This window comes from Enoplosus armatus, chromosome 23 (genome assembly GCF_043641665.1).
Source record: "Enoplosus armatus isolate fEnoArm2 chromosome 23, fEnoArm2.hap1, whole genome shotgun sequence".
Classification (NCBI taxonomy): domain Eukaryota; kingdom Metazoa; phylum Chordata; class Actinopteri; order Centrarchiformes; family Enoplosidae; genus Enoplosus; species Enoplosus armatus.
Window position 1 is genome coordinate 7536991 of NC_092202.1, and position 20784 is coordinate 7557774.

General features: G+C 40.5%; 3 protein-coding genes across 3 annotated transcripts; 1 reads left to right on the top strand and 2 right to left on the bottom strand.

Annotated features, from left to right (window-relative positions):
• Positions 1-3497: 3497 nt before the first annotated feature.
• Positions 3498-11398, bottom strand: ctdnep1a (CTD nuclear envelope phosphatase 1a). Its single transcript, XM_070930094.1, has 8 exons — positions 11269-11398; positions 8373-8439; positions 6246-6364; positions 6076-6147; positions 5686-5802; positions 5466-5577; positions 4475-4559; positions 3498-3558 (listed from the first exon to the last, which is right to left on the bottom strand). Exons 1-8 carry the CDS (start codon positions 11371-11373, stop codon positions 3498-3500), a joined length of 738 nt encoding a protein of 245 aa, XP_070786195.1. The 5' UTR covers positions 11374-11398.
• Positions 11399-12927: 1529 nt separating this feature from the next.
• elp5 (elongator acetyltransferase complex subunit 5) lies at positions 12928-15369 on the bottom strand. The gene is made up of 8 exons (XM_070930023.1): positions 15075-15369; positions 14895-14955; positions 14684-14764; positions 14149-14360; positions 13843-14018; positions 13665-13760; positions 13456-13556; positions 12928-13337 (listed from the first exon to the last, which is right to left on the bottom strand). Exons 1-8 carry the CDS (start codon positions 15127-15129, stop codon positions 13229-13231), a joined length of 891 nt encoding a protein of 296 aa, XP_070786124.1. The 5' UTR covers positions 15130-15369; the 3' UTR covers positions 12928-13228.
• Positions 15370-16108: 739 nt separating this feature from the next.
• Positions 16109-18773, top strand: phf23b (PHD finger protein 23b). The gene is made up of 5 exons (XM_070930110.1): positions 16109-16136; positions 17426-17457; positions 17580-17672; positions 17777-18386; positions 18557-18773. Exons 1-5 carry the CDS (start codon positions 16109-16111, stop codon positions 18748-18750), a joined length of 957 nt encoding a protein of 318 aa, XP_070786211.1. The 3' UTR covers positions 18751-18773.
• The last annotated feature ends 2011 nt before the right edge of the window (positions 18774-20784 follow it).

Below are 20784 nucleotides of genomic sequence, written 5' to 3' on the forward strand. Positions count from 1 at the left end.
AAACACTCATGGGTGAAGTTGCTAACCTGTCTATTGTGCAAGTGTCCCACAGCTTGATGACTCACTCCACTTGCTCATGTGACGTCTCCGCCTAAACTCCCCTCTGTGCCTCATAGTCCTATGGTGGTTTGTTCTGTGTACAGTGATAACCAGACAGACTGAATTAATCTAAAAAGTCCCTCAAGTGTTTACACACTTCTCTTTAACAATGGAGACAGTGAAACAGCTCTTTCTCTTCAAACCACAATGTTAACTGATCATTTTAGGTGATACTTCTTTCAAATATACGTGGTTCTTCCAAACACTCATCTGGTAAACTTAAACCTTTTCGATCATATTAAAGTTTTCAACATACGTATCTTATCTCTTCATGTCAGGGGCTTTGTCGAGATTGTAGCTCTGCTCTAGAACAGTACGTAATATGCTGAGTCACTTGAGGTCAAGATTATTTTCCAGATCCTGGGTCCGAGCTTTACAATAAAACTTGAGTCTTACAATGAGGCTTATCCTGAGACTTGCTTCACGTTTGACAGATCTATATAAAAGTATAAAATAATAGACTCCTTTCCTTTGCTAACCCTTCCACCGCAAACCATTATGTGATCCCCAAACAGCCAACTCTACCACAATGCCTACTCAGCAGCTACAGCTCAGTCCTTCTTCATCAGTCTGGTCAGTCCCTGGTCCAAGTCATAGCTATCTCCAACCCCATATACAGTAACTCCTTGCTGCTGCAACTACTAGTAGACTGTGCTATGTATCCAAGAAGCAGCAGCCTTCCCCCTCTTTAGCATCCTGAAAGTTCTCCAGCAATGTAACGCCCTCCTCTCCATACTTCACTGGCTGTTCACCTCTAATTCAAAGCTCTGCTGTTAGTCCACCTGCCTGACTCTTCCCATCTCAGCAACAACCACCTCATTCCTCCAGCAGTGCATACCTGGATTTATACCGTGGCTGGATTAATGTTGTGGCACTTGTTTTCAGACTACTCTCTTCTAATCAACATGCTTGATTAGTAGAGATTACATTCCTCACGTTGTTAGATTCAGGACTAAGGGCATGAGCTGCGAGGAACGTGTTGGAAGAGACTAAAAAAAAGAAAGCAGTCTTCCCTGGAAGTCCCCTTTCCCGGGAACTGTTGGCAAACGCAACAGAGGAGGTGAAATTTAACATGGAGGCTGGTTGGAACTACAAGAATAAAGTTAGACAATGACAGATTTTACGTTTTCGGTTTCAAACGATTTTACTTTAAAACCTTCATCAGGAGGAGGCAGAGGTGTTGGGAAACAACAGCTAATATATGCCAGTATACTCTGGGCCCGCCATAGTACAGTGGCCTACTGCTGCACTAGAATGAGTGAAATTAAGCTGAAAAAGCAAGAAATATGTAGTTGCCTGGAAAAACAGAATTACTAAATTTGCATGTATTCTTAAAAATAAATAAATTTGCCTACATTTACAAGGTATATACACTCAGTTGCCAGTTTATTAGGTACACCTAGCTAAAACCAATGCAGTCTAATGCAACAGTCCTGCAATAAATCCTCCCTCCATGAAGGTTATGAAACTGTTTTAGAGATGTTGATTCAGGGCTGCAGCTTGTGGTGCTGGTGAGCTGTATTGCTTCATACAGAGAGGTCTTTCTGTTATTTAGCCTACCATCATTGATATAAATGGGTTGGACAAAATATCGGAAACTCAGTATAACTCAATACAATTCAACAGCACCACAGACTTCAGCCTCCAGAACAATCACACAATTGAATTAACATCTCTTTCTTTAACCATGAAGGTAAGGTTTATTGCAGGACTGTTTTATTAGACTGTATTAGTTTTAGCTAGGTGTACCTAATAAACTGGCAGAATATATCAACATATACAAACATTACAAACTATTAAGTGCCAAATATATATATATGACACAATACAGCTCTTAAACAAGCACAAATGTTGTCAATTGTTGGCCAGGTGGGCGTCCCTGTAGATGATGTTGGTAAGGGAGACAATTTCTAATTTGATGTCGAAGAGTATTTTTGGAAAAGCCTGTACTAAAATTACATTTTGTTATGTCTCTGGAGCAGGGAAGGAATAAGTGGACCAATGCAGTTTCCTTTCACACCACATGATGGCAGCAGATTATTAGCAAAAACAAATAGCCTCAAACAGAAACTGTGTGAATAGATTTGTCAGTCAGTTGACAAGCTGTGAAATGTTATGCCTCAAGTATGACAAAGATTACAGAATGAATTGCATTCAAAGAAAACAAGCTGGATAGTAACTGGTCGATACTGACAAGTGTTTTATTAGTAACACAGACCTGGAGACAGAGCCAATAAGAAGCCGCTGTGAGCCTTGACAAGACTGACATTGTTCAGAAGGCATTTAAAGACGGAGGGTCTAATAGTCGAACCCATACAGTAAGCGGAGCGGATAAAAACTGAAAGGAGGAAGGCTGCAAATTTGAATCAAATACAAAACCAACTGCAACAAAAACAGAAGGGGGAAAATTAAGTGCAATTCCTATTAGATGAAATCAGGATGGCATCAAATGGCAAAAGGGGGAGAGCGAAATGTCATGGTATGCAGAAGTCATATTATCATATATTATAATAGAGAAACAATCAGATATGGAAAGGCGGCACGGCAGTCCACATATCGTTACAAGCCATACTTTTTTTCTCACAACTTTTCAGTCATCTTTATCACTGAGTCCCATGAGGAGCTTTGGGGAAAGAGTGATGGTTTATGGCTGAAAGAAATTTCTTTTTAAAAAATCAGGCTGCTCGGCTATTTGTCCAGAAAAATGCCTGTGGATGGTACCTTGCAAGCAGAAGTCCATCAATTACACCGTTTAAGTTGATCCATTCTTGTTTAGGGGAAAAAAAAACATACCTCAGGAATCAATGAATCACCGTTGGGTTATGACGTTGATCTAAAAAGGGGCAGTTCTCTATTTTCCCCTACTCAGTTGCTCCGAGGTTAAGACAGTAAATTGATGAGTTGTCTGCGTAAGTGCAATGTCTGGTGATGATGGAGAAGAAGAAGTAATAATAATGTAGAATAGTCGTTGTAGCTTTGCTGATCCTCCTCTTTCCCCCCCTCCCAATTGTCAAAAAAGTTTAAAAAGGACTAACGAACTCAGCAAGCATACTCCGACTCATGTACACAAGCTCACCTCCATACGGACACAGTCAGTATCAGGAGCGATAAGGCAGAGAGGCTCCGTTTTGTTTTGGAAAAAAAAATACAAATAAAGAATCAAGAAGAAAAAAAAAAACAAGCTGGCTCCCCCTCCCTCCTCAGTAGTTTCTGGGCTCTGGTGATCCCGTACTGTTCATCCCGTGTTAGGCGGTCACCCCAACCCTCATCTCCTCAGGACACGTCTGAGAGGCTCAGAGAGGGCTGGTGGGTCGTCTGTGTGGGAACGGAGGGCAGGATGGAAGCCGGCAGAGAGGAAGAGGCTGGTCAACAAGCCCCACCCCTCTCGATTCAGCCAATCACCAGAGCCGGTGCTGGTGGAGGTTTCGACTGAGGACGGAGCGTACATCAGCAGTGAACCTAGGAGAAAGAGAGAAAGAATGAAACCTCTTGACATTGTATGTTTCACCATGCTAACCCTTAAAGGAATAGTTCATACTTGCTATCTTTCTGAGGGTGAGATGAGAATATTGATTACCATCTCACCTCTGAGCTTTAATTATGAAGTTGGAGTCACATGTGTTTAGCTTAACATTAAGATTAGAAACAGGTTGCAACAGCTAGCCTGGCTCTTTCCAAAGTGAAAAATGACACCTCTAAAGCTTACTAATAAAACCCTTTGTAACTCCTTTCAATACTGTGCTTGAATGCCTTCTGTGTAGACACAGACGGAGGACAGAGAGGAGCTGGTAGGAGGATTTTTAAACTTCTGACAAAGCCAGGCTAGGTGTTTCCCACTGCTTCCAGTCTTTATGCAAAGCTAAGATAACTCCATCTTTGTTCTCAACCCGCAGACATGAGTTTTATCGATCTTCTCATCTTACTTTCAGAAAGAAAGCAAATAAGTAAATCATTTCCCAAAATAATGAACTATTCCAAAGAAAACCTCACAGCAGTGTCACATATTTGCTCCACAATAGCCTTCAACGTATACTGTGGTTGCAACATGACAGACAGGTGGTTTAAGGTAGTGTAGATGGGGCATCTTTAGTCATCAATCCAGCTGTGCAACACACCATATAAATGGGAATTTGAATGGAATGTTATAAGCAACAGCTTTTGTTGACAGGTTAATTGAAATACTGTCATTCTGAATAAGTCAATGTTAACTAGCCAAATTAGAATTTGATATGTGTTAACATGTACCAACAACTAAAATCATGTATGCCAGGTGCAGCCATTAGCTTGCACCTCTTAAATTACCACAGCCCATTTGACTACATAGAGTATTAGTGACCTATTTGCTTTAATGCCAACTTTATTATGCCTTTTTTACCTTAGTGCATCCAGCATAGGCAGCAAGTTAAGAAGTGCTGTGTCACTAGGGTCGCTGAACCAGGACTTGATGGGTATTGCATTATCTGGAGAGCAGAAAACGTCAGTCGTGTCAGAGAAATGGACATGGTTGTGATTTTATGGTGCTCTGTTAAAGAGGCCACTGAGTGTTAAGAGGAGCTGCAGATTTAATGTACTGTTACAGCATTTACAATACAAGCCTTGTAGTGAGAATAAGCTGCTCCGTTATTTGTTTTCTCCCTGCCTCATCACAAGGTTCATCTGTTCACTTCATTTTGTGTGTCAAAGATGAATGTGCAGATAATACAAGCAGCTAAATATACACCTAGACCTGTTACCAGTCTGAATAACTTTAAGCTATAACTCACAAAACAATCACAAAAATGTACAAATATTGCTATAAATAAGGCATAACCTGACTTAAAGTGACAACTGAAAAGTTGAGAGTAAGTTCACGTGAGTCAGTGGTTCCCAAACTTTTTGTATCATGCCCCCTTTTGGAAGTAGAAAAACTTTTCTTAATCATTTCCAAATGAATCACAAACAGAAACCTTTTTTCAAAGCCAACGTATTGACTTGTCATAGCAGAAAAAGCACATGTGGAACTAATAACATTAACGATGCTTTGCTCTATCAATTACTGCTAATCAGCTGATTAGTCACACCTGTGTGTGACACATTGACAAAGCCTCTGCTCTGAAAAAAGGTCTATTCAACTTAACTTGTTCACTACACATTTTTCATCTGGTCATATGCAACCCCCCCCAAAGTTTGAGAACCAGTGACATTTGTGCAGTTATTTGTATGGTACAACACATGAACTCCTACAAAAACTGTATTTTAGATATTCAAAATGTATCCAGTATTTTACTTGGATGTGAGCGTAAAACAGTAAAGGGAAAGACAGAGAAACAGGGAGTCAGACTGATGTACAGCAGGAGTAGGTGACTCCATGAGGCAGCAAGTCTTACCTGGATGGCTACGATAAGCACCAGGCGAGTTGTCCAGGATGACAATACTTGACAGGTCATCGTGTACTACAGACAGGTCTTTAATATAACTACCTAGATCCAATGTACAATGCTGGCAGCAGGAAAAAAAACAAAACACAAAAGTCACTGACCCCATCAAAAAGAGCCTAAGCAGCATCAGCTTTAATACATGCCGTTTAAATTCAGTTTAGATCAGTACCTGTCTGTAGTATCTGCGTTTCAAGATGTTCCTGTTGTTGTCCAGCTTGTCTGCCACCGCTGAGCCGTAGATCTCCATACTGGCTGTGAAAACCACTAGCTCATACCACTGGCTCACCTGTATACACACACAGAGTATGGAGCACTCAATAGTATAAGTACACAAGCTACGGTAAGTCATGAAGGATCATGATTCAAAACAAATATAGTTTTATGACATCAGGTAGAATGAGAGTGCAGTACAATGGAGAGTGATGGCAAAGATGACAGACAGGATAAAAGACAATCCGAGCAAAGATGTTTCAAGTTCAGTGTGCTTTACTGTTTCCTTCCACGTAAATCCAGTATTTAAACATACAAACAGTGAAACTGATCACAGACCGACACTCACCACTTCTAAAAAGAAATCAACATGTGGCCTTTTATGTACGAAGAATCTGACTGGATGCTTGTCAATGACGACCTGCAGAGAGAAAGAAGCGGAACAACCCCGTTCATTTACAGTGTTCAGGCTTGAATGCATGTGTTCAAACGTGTATACATGTGTCTGATTGCTCCTACTTTGAGGATGAAGTCTGGCGGTGTGCCAGGTCTCACTGTAGGCCTGAGGACCCCATCATGGTGAGAGTGGATCAGCGTCTCGTCCAGGTCCAGAACCAGAATCTTCCTCTTTACTGCATCTGGAGTTCATCACAAAATATAGACACTTGTTGATACTTTGTTCAGCATATTTACTGGAGAAATTAGGTGACACAGGAAGTGTACAATTTCCCCCCGGGGATCAATAAAGTATTTCTGATTCTGACATACATTTACATGCCCTATAGTAACATGGTTACTACAGATTTCTCCCCTACCCCTAACTTTATTTTAAAAGCATGACTTGCTTATTTTAAGTGCATTAGTGACAGAAGAGGACACTGCTCTTCTTTTCCAACAGCTGTATGTGTCTGAATTTCACAAATGGTTTACTGTTCATGTGTCAAAACAACCTCTTAAGACTTAAAGAGGCTACTTAATGTCAGTCTCACTTTTAGTTGCGTTCAACAGAAGCCTCTCTTGAACCCACCTCTTAAAAGCCTTTTCTGCCGACCTTATTCTGTTTGGTATGAGAGAGAGCAACGTGAGTTACAGTTACTCTGATTCTGTCTACAATGTTGTCAATACCAGTAGAAATACCAGCCATTCACCACTAAATGAATGTAAAGGAATCACTCATTCACTGGAGACTGGACCTGGATCTCCAGCTGAGGTCATTGTAGTGAGTGAGAGGCCAGTAAAGTTGAACTGAAATACAATCCTTCCTCTAAGTCAAGAGTGTGCTTTTGAATGAGCTCTCGATAGGCAGAAGAGAAGCTCATTCATAGGGCACACAGCAGTCCGTGCTAGCGAGTGCTGCCTGTAACGTCTGCATTTCCTCTCCACTTCCACACCACAAACACGTCTCGTAACTGTTAAGAGTCGGGGCAGAAAACTACATTTATTTTGTTGCATTTTGGACATAAGGCCATCGTGTTTGGGTGACATTTCCTGCATCATGATTGACTGTTTTACTCAAATGCTTTTTTGGGACAATGGCTGTTTACCTAGCACAGTGGCTAACTGTCTATTCCCAAATTAATTAAAATAAAATCTTTCTAATTTTAGCATTCCAGTCACAGGTCTTGAGAAACACTATGGTCCGCATGCTGCCTCTTTCTTAGTAAAGGCTTGGTGTGCAGTGTAATTTAAAAAGTCAGATATTATTTACATTATGCAGTATTGGTAATACATTTTCTGTATTTTACACTAGCTTAAATATCAAGCATGAATGTTATTAGCGGTGGTTTTGGTGGTGTTTGTCTTTGTTTTATTGACTGGTATTCATTTTATTTCATACTGCACATTTATAGCAGCAGGCTGACATTTCCTTTTAAGTGCTGATGTTGTCTGAGGGAAATACAAGCATACGGTCAGCCAAATCACTCGTTATTCTTTCTACTTGACTGGCTTTCAATTGTAATGATTTAAGAATGTCATCTCACTGTACTGTTGTGGAACCAAAGTTCAGCCAAATTAGCAAACAATGCTTTGTAGGTATGCTATTAAAAAGTCATGAGAGCACACAATAATTGTTCGATGTAGCACAACAGGTTTACTGAAACAATTGAGACAGAAAATATAGGCCAACTGTGGTTTGCACCTTAAGATAAGATAAGATGAACTTCATTTATCCCACAGCAGGGAAATTTACAAGTCACAGCAGCAAAGACAGAAATGTGCAGAAACACACAGCAGACAAGCACTGTGTCAATAAAAACCATCTGATCCACCTTAATAAATATATATAGCTATGACCCAAAGTAATGACACCTGAATGTTTCCTCATATGGAGAATGGCGTATTATAGGAGTCCTGTTAAATGTGTCTGTCCAGAAATACTGATGATGTTAATTTAGTGAGGTGAGGAAGGTCCTGAGAAAGCAGTCAAGCTGTGTGTCTGTGCACGCATGTGTTATGTTGCTTTTCTTTTCTGCACAATTACTTCTTCCTTGACAAACTTCTACTTAAATGTCCTTATTACATATATAGCGATAGTGTCTGCACTCTATCTAGTATCACAAAAAAAACAAATGCCCTGAAACTTTTGGGCCCTGAAACGTTTGCTGAGCAGTCATTTCATAACAACAATCACGTATGTGTACTCACTGAGTCTGTTTCTGGAGATAGGTGACAGAGGCAAAGTGTCGTATCGCACCGTCTGATACTGGATTATCTGCAAATGAACAAGGCAAATGAAACAGTCAGACAGATCAGAACACTGTTAAACCAACAAACCATGTACAATACACTGAGCCATAATGAGTTAATTACACAATGTCTAGATTTCAAATGTGTTTTATTTATTTATTTTTTTGTAAACTTTGATTATAGATTAAAAGAAGGGAACTACAACTGCAAAGTAAACTGAAGGCTCCAATCTTTTAATTTCCTACTGCACTCTAAAAGTATCTGTCTTTATTTCCAAGGAAACAACATTTTGTGTGATTTTACACAAAAGGCCAGTAATAGTGTTTTGGGAATCCTTTGGGGCATTAAGAAAAGTGGCTTTATGTCATCTTAATTGCTGCAATCCATAATACAATTTGAAAAGGGCATTATGTTTTAAACTTAACTGAGCTAAGGATGATTTAGACCAGAGGTAAGGCTCTCCATGAAGGTCTTAAAAACCTTCAGGTCTTGAAATCCTAAAACTTATATTTGAGCCTTTAGACATTACATTCTTGGGAAACCGGCTCAGAGAAGAGAGGGACAACATACTGAAATGAACTCAGTTGTGTCCACCCCATGACTCCTCCTCCCTAACTTCCTTGCTCTGCTCTGGTCAGAGCGACTACAGAGAGGATCCTTTCCAGTGCCACTCTTGCCCAGGGGCTCTGCACTTTTCTTCACAGGGCTATTTTTATCTCCCCAGCTGTCGGTGGGTGTCAGCGGAGCATGGGGCACACATAGAAAGGGAGACTTGCAGGGTGACTTTGACTGAGCCTGGACTGCTCGGTACCTAAGCCTTGGACAGGGCCTCCCTCTGTGCCCCCTCCCACTGCTGCCTGGCAGAGGAAGCTTGGGGGAAGCCTATTTGTGCCAGCAGCTGCTGGGCACCACAGGGGGACCTCACCCTTGACTCAGCTCTCTACATCTCTAAGAGCGTCCATCTGGACCCCAGGCCTGCAAACTCAGTCCCTGGCCTCCAGACTAGTGCTACACCTAACATTTCAATGTATCTTGCTCTCTTCACTTGACCAACAGTCAAAAAAAACCCTCAAAATCTTCAATTTATAATGATGACAAAAGCAGAGCTAACATTTTTTTCATTATTGATTAATTGTTTCAGCATTAACCCGTCACTTGGCTAAACACAGTTACTGTCTCATGCAGGAGATAATAAGCAGAACCACTATGCAACACTGTTGTCGCATCAGTAAAATTAATAAACCATCTCGTCAGAATAGCGTACATGGGATTATGACCTAGTCCTTCTATTCATAATCCAAGAGCTTTTATTGATCGAGTCACTTAATGCACTGTGGTCTTCTTGAATGGAAACACCTTGAGACCTGCCTCATTCACAGAAGGAGTTACCAAGGGCATTATTAGATTTATAAAAGGAGTTATAGTTATAACAAACTGGGGCCATCAAACATTATATAAAATGTATTCAGTGGGTTAAGTCTTAACATCCGCCCCTTAAAATATTTTGCAACAAATCACCTGTCAAGGTTTACTTGTTTGCCATCTATAGGATCACCTACGTTTCCATTGCTTGCTACATAGGCCGTTGGATCATGACATTGTTCCAGTGCATCACGTAAAGTAAACAACGGTGCTAAACTGTGAGTGAGAATGAGAGAAACAGAGGGAGGGAGAGAGAACAGTACGCTCTCTGTACTGACATAATCCCTCTCACTTCAGCCATAACATGGACCGGACTACTCACTCTCAGGGCCTGTTGATATCCGGCAAGTGTTGCTGCCACACAATAAACTGTAGACAAACCTCGCACAACAAGATGATTACAACACATAGGGCAGTCCTCCAACCTTTGTTGGTTTGATGCAGAGCTAGAGTCGAAGTCCACTCATATTACACCACATATGCATGTCTATTAGCAACTCAACAACACCTGTCTAAGTTACAGGCAGGCGGCTTCTGTCACGTTAAATGCCATGTTTATTGTGGAGGCATTTGTTAGCAATCGAAGGTGACCTGCAGGCTTGTACTTGCTGCTCCTCAAATTTAAGTGTTTGGACATGGTAGGGTTCCTGTTCGCACTGTAGTTGAATGAGCCATTCATTCACACTATCTCATCACACAAAAACAGACACCTAGATAAATTATTTAAGAGCTGAAACAATGAGTATTGATCGATTGGTTGACCAACCAAAAATAATAATAATGTACAATTTTCATTCATTTATCAAGAAAATTGTGCTGGTCATTGTTAATTGAATATCTGTTTCAATATCCTTTAGTTCTGTTAGTCAGACAAAATGAACTTTTTCAAGACTTCGCACTTTTCACTAATTTTGAAGACATTTGAAGGGCTAAATGGTCAATCAACTAATTCAAAAGTTACTGTCAGTTGCCCTAACATCGTGTATGGCACTTTATGTACTTCTTGTGTTTCACATGTGTTAACTATTTAATATTCTCTAAATAAATTAGGGTTTAGGTATTCCTAACCATCTTTATGTTGGATGATATAGCAATAAATTAGACACTGTATGTTATTTAGCCTAAGTGGGAGGTTGAAGCTACTCAGACAGTGGGATTTGTTCACACAGTTACATAATTTACAGATTATTTGGCTAAATCATCATGATGTAATAAAGTATTTCTGATTCTGATGGCTGCACATAATGAGACAGCACAGGTGAGAAACACAGGTACTCTAGCTATCGAGAGCCAACTGAGCATCCCTATAATTGGATGTGATTGGAAAAATAATGTTTAGGCACATGTAAACCATGACAAAGTAAAGACTTTGCTCACTTGTTACAGAAACACACCAGGATCAACTGCCAAATATCTTTCAAACCCTTCTCACCGTTCGTAGGTGCTTCCTGAGGATGTACATGATGAAGCCCCATATTCTCGACGTTACACCGAGAAAAGTGCGGATGCCAAGTAAACACTGCCGGGTCTTCAGCATGTTGATGAGCACGCAAAGACCCCACGGCAACTCAACTTCAATTCTCAGTCGATAGCACGCTTTTGTCCAAAGTTGTTGGGACAATTACTGAAGGAACTTGCTTGCTAGTGATAGTCAAATTCGTCTTTAGCCACAGCCGCCAAACTAGCAATTCAAATTAACAAGAGGCCAAACAAACGTGTGAGTACCTCGCTCTGCACACTTGTGGCACAATTAGCATTAAATATAGTACATTTTCATTGTAACTGTGAAAGACAAACGTGGACGTGGTCAAAAGACGAGCTGCTGCACGACGACTGCTGCTGTATGGACCTTAGCACGCAGCTCGTTGACAAGCTAGCTCAGGAGCTAGCTGTGTACCAAGTAACGTTAGCTAGTAGCCGCCAAGCTACCGCTAGCTCGACAGGGTGACCACCTTGAACCTTGGACAAAAATACCCCAAAAAAGATGTGGGGCTGCTCGTTGTCAAGCACCGGTTCAGTGCGACTCCACTCTGTACGGCGTCCGAAGAGAGACAGCTTTACAAAAGTTCCCCAAAGTATAACCGGTCCGGTTAATATCAGTTTGTAGTCCAGTGGAAATCCGGAATGAAACTGCGAGCCGCCATAGCCGCCTTGCCGTCACTTCCGCGAGGAATCCTGTGGTTGCGCGCAGCACGTCCACGTGGAAAAAAAATAAACAGACGTGGACGAGCGAGAGTGTGAGCCTGATAAAAGTCTGTTAAAATGAACCGTTTTATCACGTTTTTTTCTGTACTTCTTCAGCTAATCTCTTAGTGTTTGTAGTATAGTTTAACACGAACATGATGTCGGGTGAAACATTTGTGTGTATACATGAAGCTTTGCTTTCATTTTGACAGTGGTTTGATTGGTGTCTATAAACCTGATTATGCCACTGTGATTCAAAGTTGTAAAACAATACACATGATAATTTCACTGGGCGTGGCTGAATACCTTTTATATATACTGCATTATAATATTTGGCAGGGGCAGCTTTTATCGCTGTCTGCAGACATGGGCTTGCCAACTGCCAGTTAATACAAAAAAAGTTGACTACATTATAATAATTAATAACTACAGACTATTAGGAAACTAATAAACTATCCCCCCACTGTCATGTAAATAGCACTAATGATTTAGTGATGTTATTTATAATGGGAAATAGTTTAACTGGAAACTAATTATCATTTGGTGCAAATAGACCCTCTGCAGGAATCCACATTTTAAACATAATTTACAGTAAAAAGGCTGTAATCATATTAATTAATCTCATGAATTCTTGTGACCTGATTGCATTTTAAGGCTTGGATATGGACAGTTGTGAGCAGTATTTTTTCCTCTCAGACTGTTTAATTTGTACTGTATGACTTTTAGAGGGTCTGGAAGAGGAGTATCCTGTATTTTACAAGAAAGAGCAAGACTTAGAGAAAAGTCAGAAACACTGAACATTGTTTTGTGGAAGATAATGTATGTTTTTCTTTCTTATCACTTTATTCATTTGGTGACCCCACTCATATTTAAGTTGGGAACCACTGTGATAAATCATTGTGTAAAGAGACAGTTGGATGGCTGTGTTAAAAGTAACTCACTTCAGTGCGATGGCTAGAACATGAGACATGAGAACATTTAATTTCATGAAAATGCAAATAATCAATAATATTAGGAAAAACTCTGATCAAATCATTTAATAAACATAATACAGATATTTTACAGAAATATTGTTCATTATTTTATATCTTCAAAGCTCCATGAGATGGTGGTATGGCTTTGAATCTGCACTCCTGAAAACGACTCAGTGTCAAGGATGACATGAAACATGGATCTTCTGTGTCTTCAGTGGGTTTTATGTCCTAACCCTACACATCCAGATCATCATCAGGGTCCTCCTGGTCATAGTCGTCGTTGGCGTCAGGCTCATACAAAATTCGTCCTGAACCTGGGCCTGAGTGAAGCAGAGCGGTTTTCCTGTAAGAGAAAAAGGGGACAGAGTTTTTTTGGTTGTTTGTATAAGAAAAAACAAAAAACAGACAAAACACATGGAAGGTAACTACTGAAAAAAGACGATTGTGGAAAAGTTTCTCACTTCTCTTTGCTGAAGACAAAGGGAAGTGCAAGTTTTTCCTTGGCCTCACGCTCTGTATCAGACAGTCTAAGATTGAAGGTCAAGTTTGCTGTTGGGTCCGTCTATAGAAACACAAAAAGACACGTTTAGTCCTGCCATATCAGAGCCCTATCTCCATTCAATTGATCTGCATATGGTGTGAAGGTATTGAGCCATGTGTTATAGTGCACCTCCTGTTCCTCAGGGTCAGTCTGTTTGGGTACATGTTGACTGGGCTTGCCCTGTACTATGACTGTAAGGTCGTCTTTGATGCTGAAAATCTCCACCTAAGGACAACAAAACAAAGCTAACAATCATTTTAACAGTGGAGGAACACAAAATAGTCAACTCGAAGGAAACACTGCTTACATCTTGCACAACTTTCCCGGATTTTGAGCGCTTTGTTATCTTTGCCACTGCTTTGTCTCCCTTCATCCCAGGAGCTACAGTGATGACGGAAGTAGCCAAGTGGCATACACTTCCCACAGTACCCCTCTGATGCATATCTGTATGGAGCAGGCCGATAATAGCTCTCACAGCTCCCCCTAATGAAAACACAGAAAAAAGACCCTTAAATAGTGGAATTACTGCATGGTCTTAAAGTTACAATACTCTACCACTACAAAAAACCTGTGACATTGTGCTGACACAGACATTAAGAACATACTTTATCACCTTTTCTAAGTTGCTGAAGAGTCTTGCAGACAGCAGGAGGCTTGATGTGTCTCAAAATCCATGAAAGGGAGTCGATCACTAAGGTAGCTGGTTTGGGGTGTGATGTTTGCTTGACCAGATGTGCAAGTTCCTCCAAATTGAACTGGTGAACTGTGAAAGCTGGGTGATCAGTCCAGCCAAGGGGGTCAGCATAAGCATTGTGCAAGTGTAGCCTGAAGTGACAAAAACAGATGATTAATGGTTTGGTTACAGCTGCCTAATTAAATGGGCTGCAGGAAACTATTATTTTCATTACCAAGTAATCTATTGATTGTATTTTTCCATCATTTAGGAGGATGTATTCAAATGTCTGATTTTGTTTGATCAATGGCCTAAAACCATAAGTAAAAAGCAACAAATGAGCACACCATAAAAATGGAACCAGTGAATCTTACAATTTACTTGATGAATGACTTGTACTATTAACCAATGTCACAGTAGGTGGCTATTAACTTTCTGATGATGGACTCATTGTTTCAGCACTAATCTTAGTTACCTCTGAATGGGTGACACTTTCAATCCATCTTTCAGCTCTTCCTCACTGACTTCAAAGCCAAGGACATGGACAGCTTCCTCCCTGCATTCATAACATAGGTCAAGGCAGGTTTTAATACTGTGATAATTGTTTTTAAGCAAATACATATCTTAGAAACATTAATAAGTGATAGTATTTCATAACCAAACATCATACGCATTTATTTCAATACCTGTTCAATGCAGCATTGATGAAGCTCTTCAGGAGGTGTCGACCAGAATAACTAGCAGAATCTATCAATGCAAGTATAAATTACATGACTTGTAATTCTATTGTTTCGGTTTCGCATAGATAACAGTTACGTTATTGTTAGCAAATTAGACTGAAATTCTACGACATTTAAAGCATTTACCTTGTATAATTAGAAAACCTCCAGCATCAGTGCCTTGCAATAATTCAGGCAGCATGGTACTGACTTATATAAGTAAATTGTAGAAGGTCCAAGTAGCTTCAGCTAGTTAGCATGCTTTTGATTCACCACTTAAACAAGAATACCATAATAGAAAATCGGACAACTCGGTAATTTCACGGCAGAAGAACGACATTCCTAAAAGTTCAGAATGGCGACACCTTAAGTCGCAGAAACTTATATTTCAAGGAACATAAACCTTTTTCTGCCCAGTCCAAGTCCAGTATGTTTCGCTAGGTAGCATGTTTGGACTGTGCCGATTCAGAGACGTCATATCCCAGAGTTCCCATCACTGAATAGCGTTCATATGTGGGAAATGTAGTTCTACCACATCTACGACCCGTGCTTGTGTTGGGGGTGAGATGACCGCACAATTAACTACGTTACCCAGAATGCCTCACAGGAAACACTGCGCTGGCAGGCTCAAGAGGTTTCTGCCGCGCACGGAGAAGACCGTGCGGAATAAAGTCAAAACTCGTTTTGTGTGCATACAGCGAAGAAACGAAAAAAAACTTAATCGGAGAAGTTCCCATTATGGACCTACGCCAACTAGTACTCGCGTTTATCTAAGGAGTTTTTGCATTTCTTCCACATTTCAGTACCGATGATTATATAAATGCTGTGACGAAGAAAAGGGAGCTATAAGTGCAGGACGTTAAGCGACAGAGGAATTAGTATTTTGTCGGGCTAATAACGTTAGTGTGTCGACAGTTCAGAGACGGTTTGCCTTTGGTACGTTAACGTTAGCGGTTGTAACGGATCCCCAGCGAGGGAATATTACAACTTCGGCCCACAGTGGAGTGTTTTTTAGGAAGAGTCTCTTCGGTCTTCCGCGCCCTTGGCTTGCTGCTGCTAAAGTTGCCCGGCGGTAAGGTGCAGCCACGCCGGGGGAAGGCACAGCGCGACGGCCGCTACTCTCCGGCTAGCTCGCCTGCTGCTTCTGTTTCTTGGATCGAGGCCTTGTCGGTGAGGCGACAATGCTTGACATAATGTCTGAGCACCAAGGTATGTTTCAACAGTATCCATTAAACAAACTGCTCCCGTGTGATGTTAATCTGTTCACTGTTGAAATGTGCTTGCCGTATTTTGCGGACATAAAAATAGCTAACGTTAACCTAACGTAAGTTATGTCTGACGCTAATGTTTAGTTTGGTTGCGTATGCCGTATTAATAACACGACCTGCTCTTGATCAACTTATGTTTTGTCGTCAAAATACGATGAAAGTTATGTTAAAGTGAATATCAGTTGTCTAATGTTTTGTTAGGATTAATATAGTTTACCTAATCTTAATGTATTTATTGCACAGTTAAGTTAGCTTGCTTGTTAGTTAACGCGCCGATCCATCTAGCTTAACGTTAATAGCTAATAGCTGGATAGCCAATGTTACCCTACCACCTCACCGAAAACACTGTCGAAATTGTCAGTTTAAAGTTAAATGAGCTCACTTATCAGCCACGAAATACACTATTTCTAACATTAGCTCAAACTTCAGTGCTGACGACACGGCTGATTAAACGTTACACCTTGCTAACACCAAGCTAACTTGGCTAACATTAATGAGCCTCCCACTTCGATTTTAAGAAAGCTAGCGTGATTGGCTAACTGACGGAGTGGCTAATTTTTAGCACAAGAGAATCCAAATTAGCCGTTAGCAGCGTCAAGTTTTAATGCAAAAGGTTAAATATAGTGGATATTAAGGAAATGTCACTAGTCGAAACCCTTTTTAGCCGTTATCGCTGCAAACGGCATAGCGTGTTGTGTTAGCTTCTCCTCTAAATGTCAGCTAACATTAGCAGGTAGCATCTAGACAATACTAAATGGTTAGTTTAAAGCTTGGCAGCCAACAAACTGAGCTTTGTTTGTTCTAACGTTGATATTAAATCGATGAAAAATGATTCATTGCTGATGCTGAAATATCCAGACTTTGTATAAAGTTCAGATGACCAAGTGACACCGGTTGCGGTTGTTGGCAGTCAACTAGCGTTAACGTCCGATGACTGAATTGCTTATTTTCCGCTCAAACGGTCATCAGTAAACTCTGTCGGTCAATTTAACTGAACTAAACAAACACGTCTCTTAAATAAGCTTAACATGCTCATCAGTAATAACCCTGATTATTGAGCCGTGTTAGCAAGCTAATGCTAGCGTCAGTCCACATGTGTCTCATCATACCCCAAGGCAACTGTGTACCTGGTGATTCGGTTTATAAGCTATACATTATCGTGAACAATAATTAGGGAACTTGTGGTTAACTTGTGACTTACAGAATTGTTTTTTTTTTTCTGTCCAACAGATTCACTGTTAACGTGCAAAACGGAATCTCTGGTGAGTACTTTGTAATGTTACTTTGAATACTCTGAGTAGTTCATTCTGTGCATTTTTTAGTTGTTGGAGCTTGTTTAGATTAGCTTCACTTTCCTAAACAAAGGTCTGTGTGCTTTCTGTAGCCCCCAGAGAGGAAAAAGAGGACTGTTGAGGACTTCAACAAGTTCTGTAGCTTTGTTCTGGCGTATGCTGGCTACATCCCCAGTCCAAAAGAGGTAAGCTGCTGTTAATGTTACTGTGGCTATAAGAAATGACTGTTGCTGTGTGCTTTGCTCAAAATGTGAAGCAATACCAAAATGTTTTTTTTGTTGTCTTGTAGGAAAGTTCATGGTCCCCAACATCATCCAGCTCTGCACACAGTTCGGGGTTGTCAGCAGATGGAGGTGGTGGGGGTAGCAGCTCCACGGGCAATACTTGGGCAGATGGAAGCTCCGACATCCACACCATCCATACATTTGTCCGTAAAGCTCGAGCAAATAAGGGCAAAAATATTCGCCGTATGCACTCTGATAGCACTCTGCTGGACAAGATGCGCCTTAAAGACTCCCTGTATGAGAGCCAGGCCAGCACTAAGGCAGAGCGCAAGAAGGACAAAAAACTGAAAAAGTTGTCACTGGGTTCTGCCATGACGGCGGCAGATAGCGGCAGCAGTGAAGGCGAGAAAAGAGCGCGCATTAAACGCAGCAAAAACTCAAAACCGCCAAAAGCTAAGAAGCTCAAAAGTCCAGCTGCTCAAAGCGAGACAGACTCTGAGGCACGGCATACAGAGATACGACCCCTCAGAGAGGAGCTTGTGGGGCACGGGGGCTCCACCCCAAGCATGCAGGACCTGGAGAAGATGCAGCCAGACGAGTCCATCAGAGAAGCAGAGATGAGCTCCAGTGAGGGCGAGACCTGGATTGCAGATGAAGACATTATGGTGGAGTCAGGTATGACATTATGCTTTTGTTCTTCGAAAGAACTTCTTTGTATCTAATAAGGAGATGTTTAATCCCAAACTGATTTCTGGTAACTTGCCTATTCAATTATTAATATGCACAGATTGAGGACTTTTTATCGGCTACAATATCATGTAACTCTGTTCTCTTTATCAACACAGGGGATGATTCGTGGGACTTGATCACCTGTTACTGTGGGAAGCCATTCGCAGGACGGCCAATGATTGAGTGCAACCAGTGCGGCATATGGGTGCACTTGTCGTGTGCAAAGATCAAGAAGTCCAACGTTCCCGACATCTTTTACTGCCACAAGTGCAGGGACGTGCGGCGATCAGGACACAAAAAAGACACTTAGAGATTAAGAGGATGGGAGGGACGAGGAGCACCCACCCTGTTTTTGCTGTCCTCTTGACACTTGTTTTCTTTGATGCCTACAGCCAAAACAGCCTAAATTATCACCTGGATGGCAACTGTATTGTCACTTTGTAGGATTTCTTTTGACAATCACAACCATTCTTATTTATCCCTCACTTTTTTTTTCTCATTTTCTTTTTCTTTTTAATTTTTTGGCTACTGTGAAGAACTGGACAGAAGTGACAGCGGAGAATCATTTATTTGTTACTAATTAATTCCTTCATTAATTGGCTTTATTGTTGTATACTGTGCTGGTGAAGTGCACATACATTTCTACGCTTACTCTCATATTCACTAAAGGTGCGTTTTGACTTGTAAATTATTTCTTGAGGATATCGACAAATCAATGAAAATTTCCTTTAGTGTCTCGAGTACCATTTTCGGTTTGCTAGCCATTTCCTCTAAACTTTAAATTAATGCAATTTTTACACATTGACAACATTTATAGCTTAAGAGATGGAAAATGTCACTCCTGTTTGTTTAGAAGTATGTCATAATGCTAGGTGGGCAGCTCATTTTTGTTTTGATCGTATTTTGGCGATTCATTTCTTCAGTTTGCATTTTTGTTTTGGGTTGTCAGTGATAATCACTGAACTTAAAAACAGAGATCTCACTCCTCTAGAATAAGTGATCTTTGAATTCATACAATCTGATAACATTTACTATTTTGCATCTGAAATGGCATCTTAAATTGCGACATTTCAAATTGCACACATTAGTGCACTTTTTAAACATAGACCCAAATACTGTCTGTACTGCATACACGGGTGGTATTTGGAATATGATGAGCTTCGGCTGGTTTAAAACTGTACTTGGCATTAGCTGTGTACATTCATGATTGAGCGCTTAATGTTTCTCCCTGTCTGGCTTGTTAATCAATCATTGATAGCCATTTACCATGAACAACATTTACATTGAAAGCTGTTAAATTTTGATGTTTTTGTTTCATGTGTGGTTTTTGTTTTTCATGTTTAAAAACTCATATGAGGCGGTAACGTTGCTGTAAGACCAATGGTTTGGCAGTGCTTTACTATGTCAAAGTGGCTCTGAGGCTTGTTTCTGAATGGTTGTAAAATATTTGTTTTTCCGTTTCATGTAATTTGTTTATTTCTTAGCTTTCTGAGATGCGGGATTAGGGATGTGCCCGCATCAGAGAATGGACATAAGATTGTCTCACATCGAGAACAAAGTTGTAGTGTACAGAAAATAAGTTGATGCTGCGTAGGTTGTGGCATTTGTTTATGTTGTTTGGTTTTACCATGTGCTTTTTCTTTTGTTGGTGGGAGTGTCTTGGTAAGTCTCCAGTAGCAGTTGCACTCTCTCTACAACTTCTATTCTGTGTACATATCCTGTTCTTTGACAACTGTACATATGTGAAAGTGAAGAGAGAAAATACCCAAGCAAAATCTATATTTTCTGCAGTCTGATATTGTTTTCTTTAATCGTAGCTTGAAAAATAAAAGTCTTTGGGAACATAAAGTTAAGGTGGAATTTTTAATCATTTGTATTGACAGGACACATTAAAAAAATACATTTGAAACAGTTATTTTGTCACATTTTAAGTAGATTTTGGCACACAGCAGCGTTTGTCATGTTTGTCTTCTACCACTAGAGGGAGTGGGTCGACAGGCATCTCACCTGTTACTGAGGCAGTGAGTTAAATAGGAGCTCATGAATAAATATGGAACATATACAAAGTTCACACATGGATTGGCACTGAGAAAATATGAGGAGCTCAGTTATTGGAGTTACTCTTTATTCCCTGTGTTCTTCACCGTGGATGTTGGGTTCATCCTGCAACACAAATATATACAAGTGCACGGTTTTTTATCTGACATAAGCAGTGTCTTTCAAAGAAATGCAGAGATAAAATCAATATGTTAGACAACTTGTCCAGGTATCCATTTCTCTCAGTATAGCCTCTAATGTAGGATCTTTATCAACAGTTTTCCCACTGCACTTTTTTTTTCTTGTA

What these genes read in the sequence shown, in the direction of transcription:
- elp5 (XM_070930023.1), bottom strand. Translation starts at nt 15,129, where the DNA reads ATGCTGCCTGAATTATTGCAAGGCACTGATGCTGGAGGTTTTCTAATT. An exon ending in AAAGTGTCACCCATTCAGAG is followed by an intron (nt 14,361 to 14,683) that starts GTAACTAAGATT and finishes TTGTCACTTCAG; the next exon opens with GCTACACTTGCACAATGCTT. An exon ending in CTGACCCTGAGGAACAGGAG is followed by an intron (nt 13,557 to 13,664) that starts GTGCACTATAAC and finishes GTGTTTCTATAG; the next exon opens with ACGGACCCAACAGCAAACTT.
- ctdnep1a (XM_070930094.1), bottom strand. Translation starts at nt 11,373, where the DNA reads ATGCTGAAGACCCGGCAGTGTTTACTTGGCATCCGCACTTTTCTCGGT. An exon ending in TCAGGAAGCACCTACGAACG is followed by an intron (nt 8,440 to 11,268) that starts GTGAGAAGGGTT and finishes GTTCATTTGCAG; the next exon opens with ATAATCCAGTATCAGACGGT. An exon ending in TATCTCCAGAAACAGACTCA is followed by an intron (nt 6,365 to 8,372) that starts GTGAGTACACAT and finishes GATGAACTCCAG; the next exon opens with ATGCAGTAAAGAGGAAGATT.
- phf23b (XM_070930110.1), top strand. Translation starts at nt 16,109, where the DNA reads ATGCTTGACATAATGTCTGAGCACCAAG. An exon ending in CGTGCAAAACGGAATCTCTG is followed by an intron (nt 17,458 to 17,579) that starts GTGAGTACTTTG and finishes TGCTTTCTGTAG; the next exon opens with CCCCCAGAGAGGAAAAAGAG. An exon ending in ACATCCCCAGTCCAAAAGAG is followed by an intron (nt 17,673 to 17,776) that starts GTAAGCTGCTGT and finishes GTTGTCTTGTAG; the next exon opens with GAAAGTTCATGGTCCCCAAC.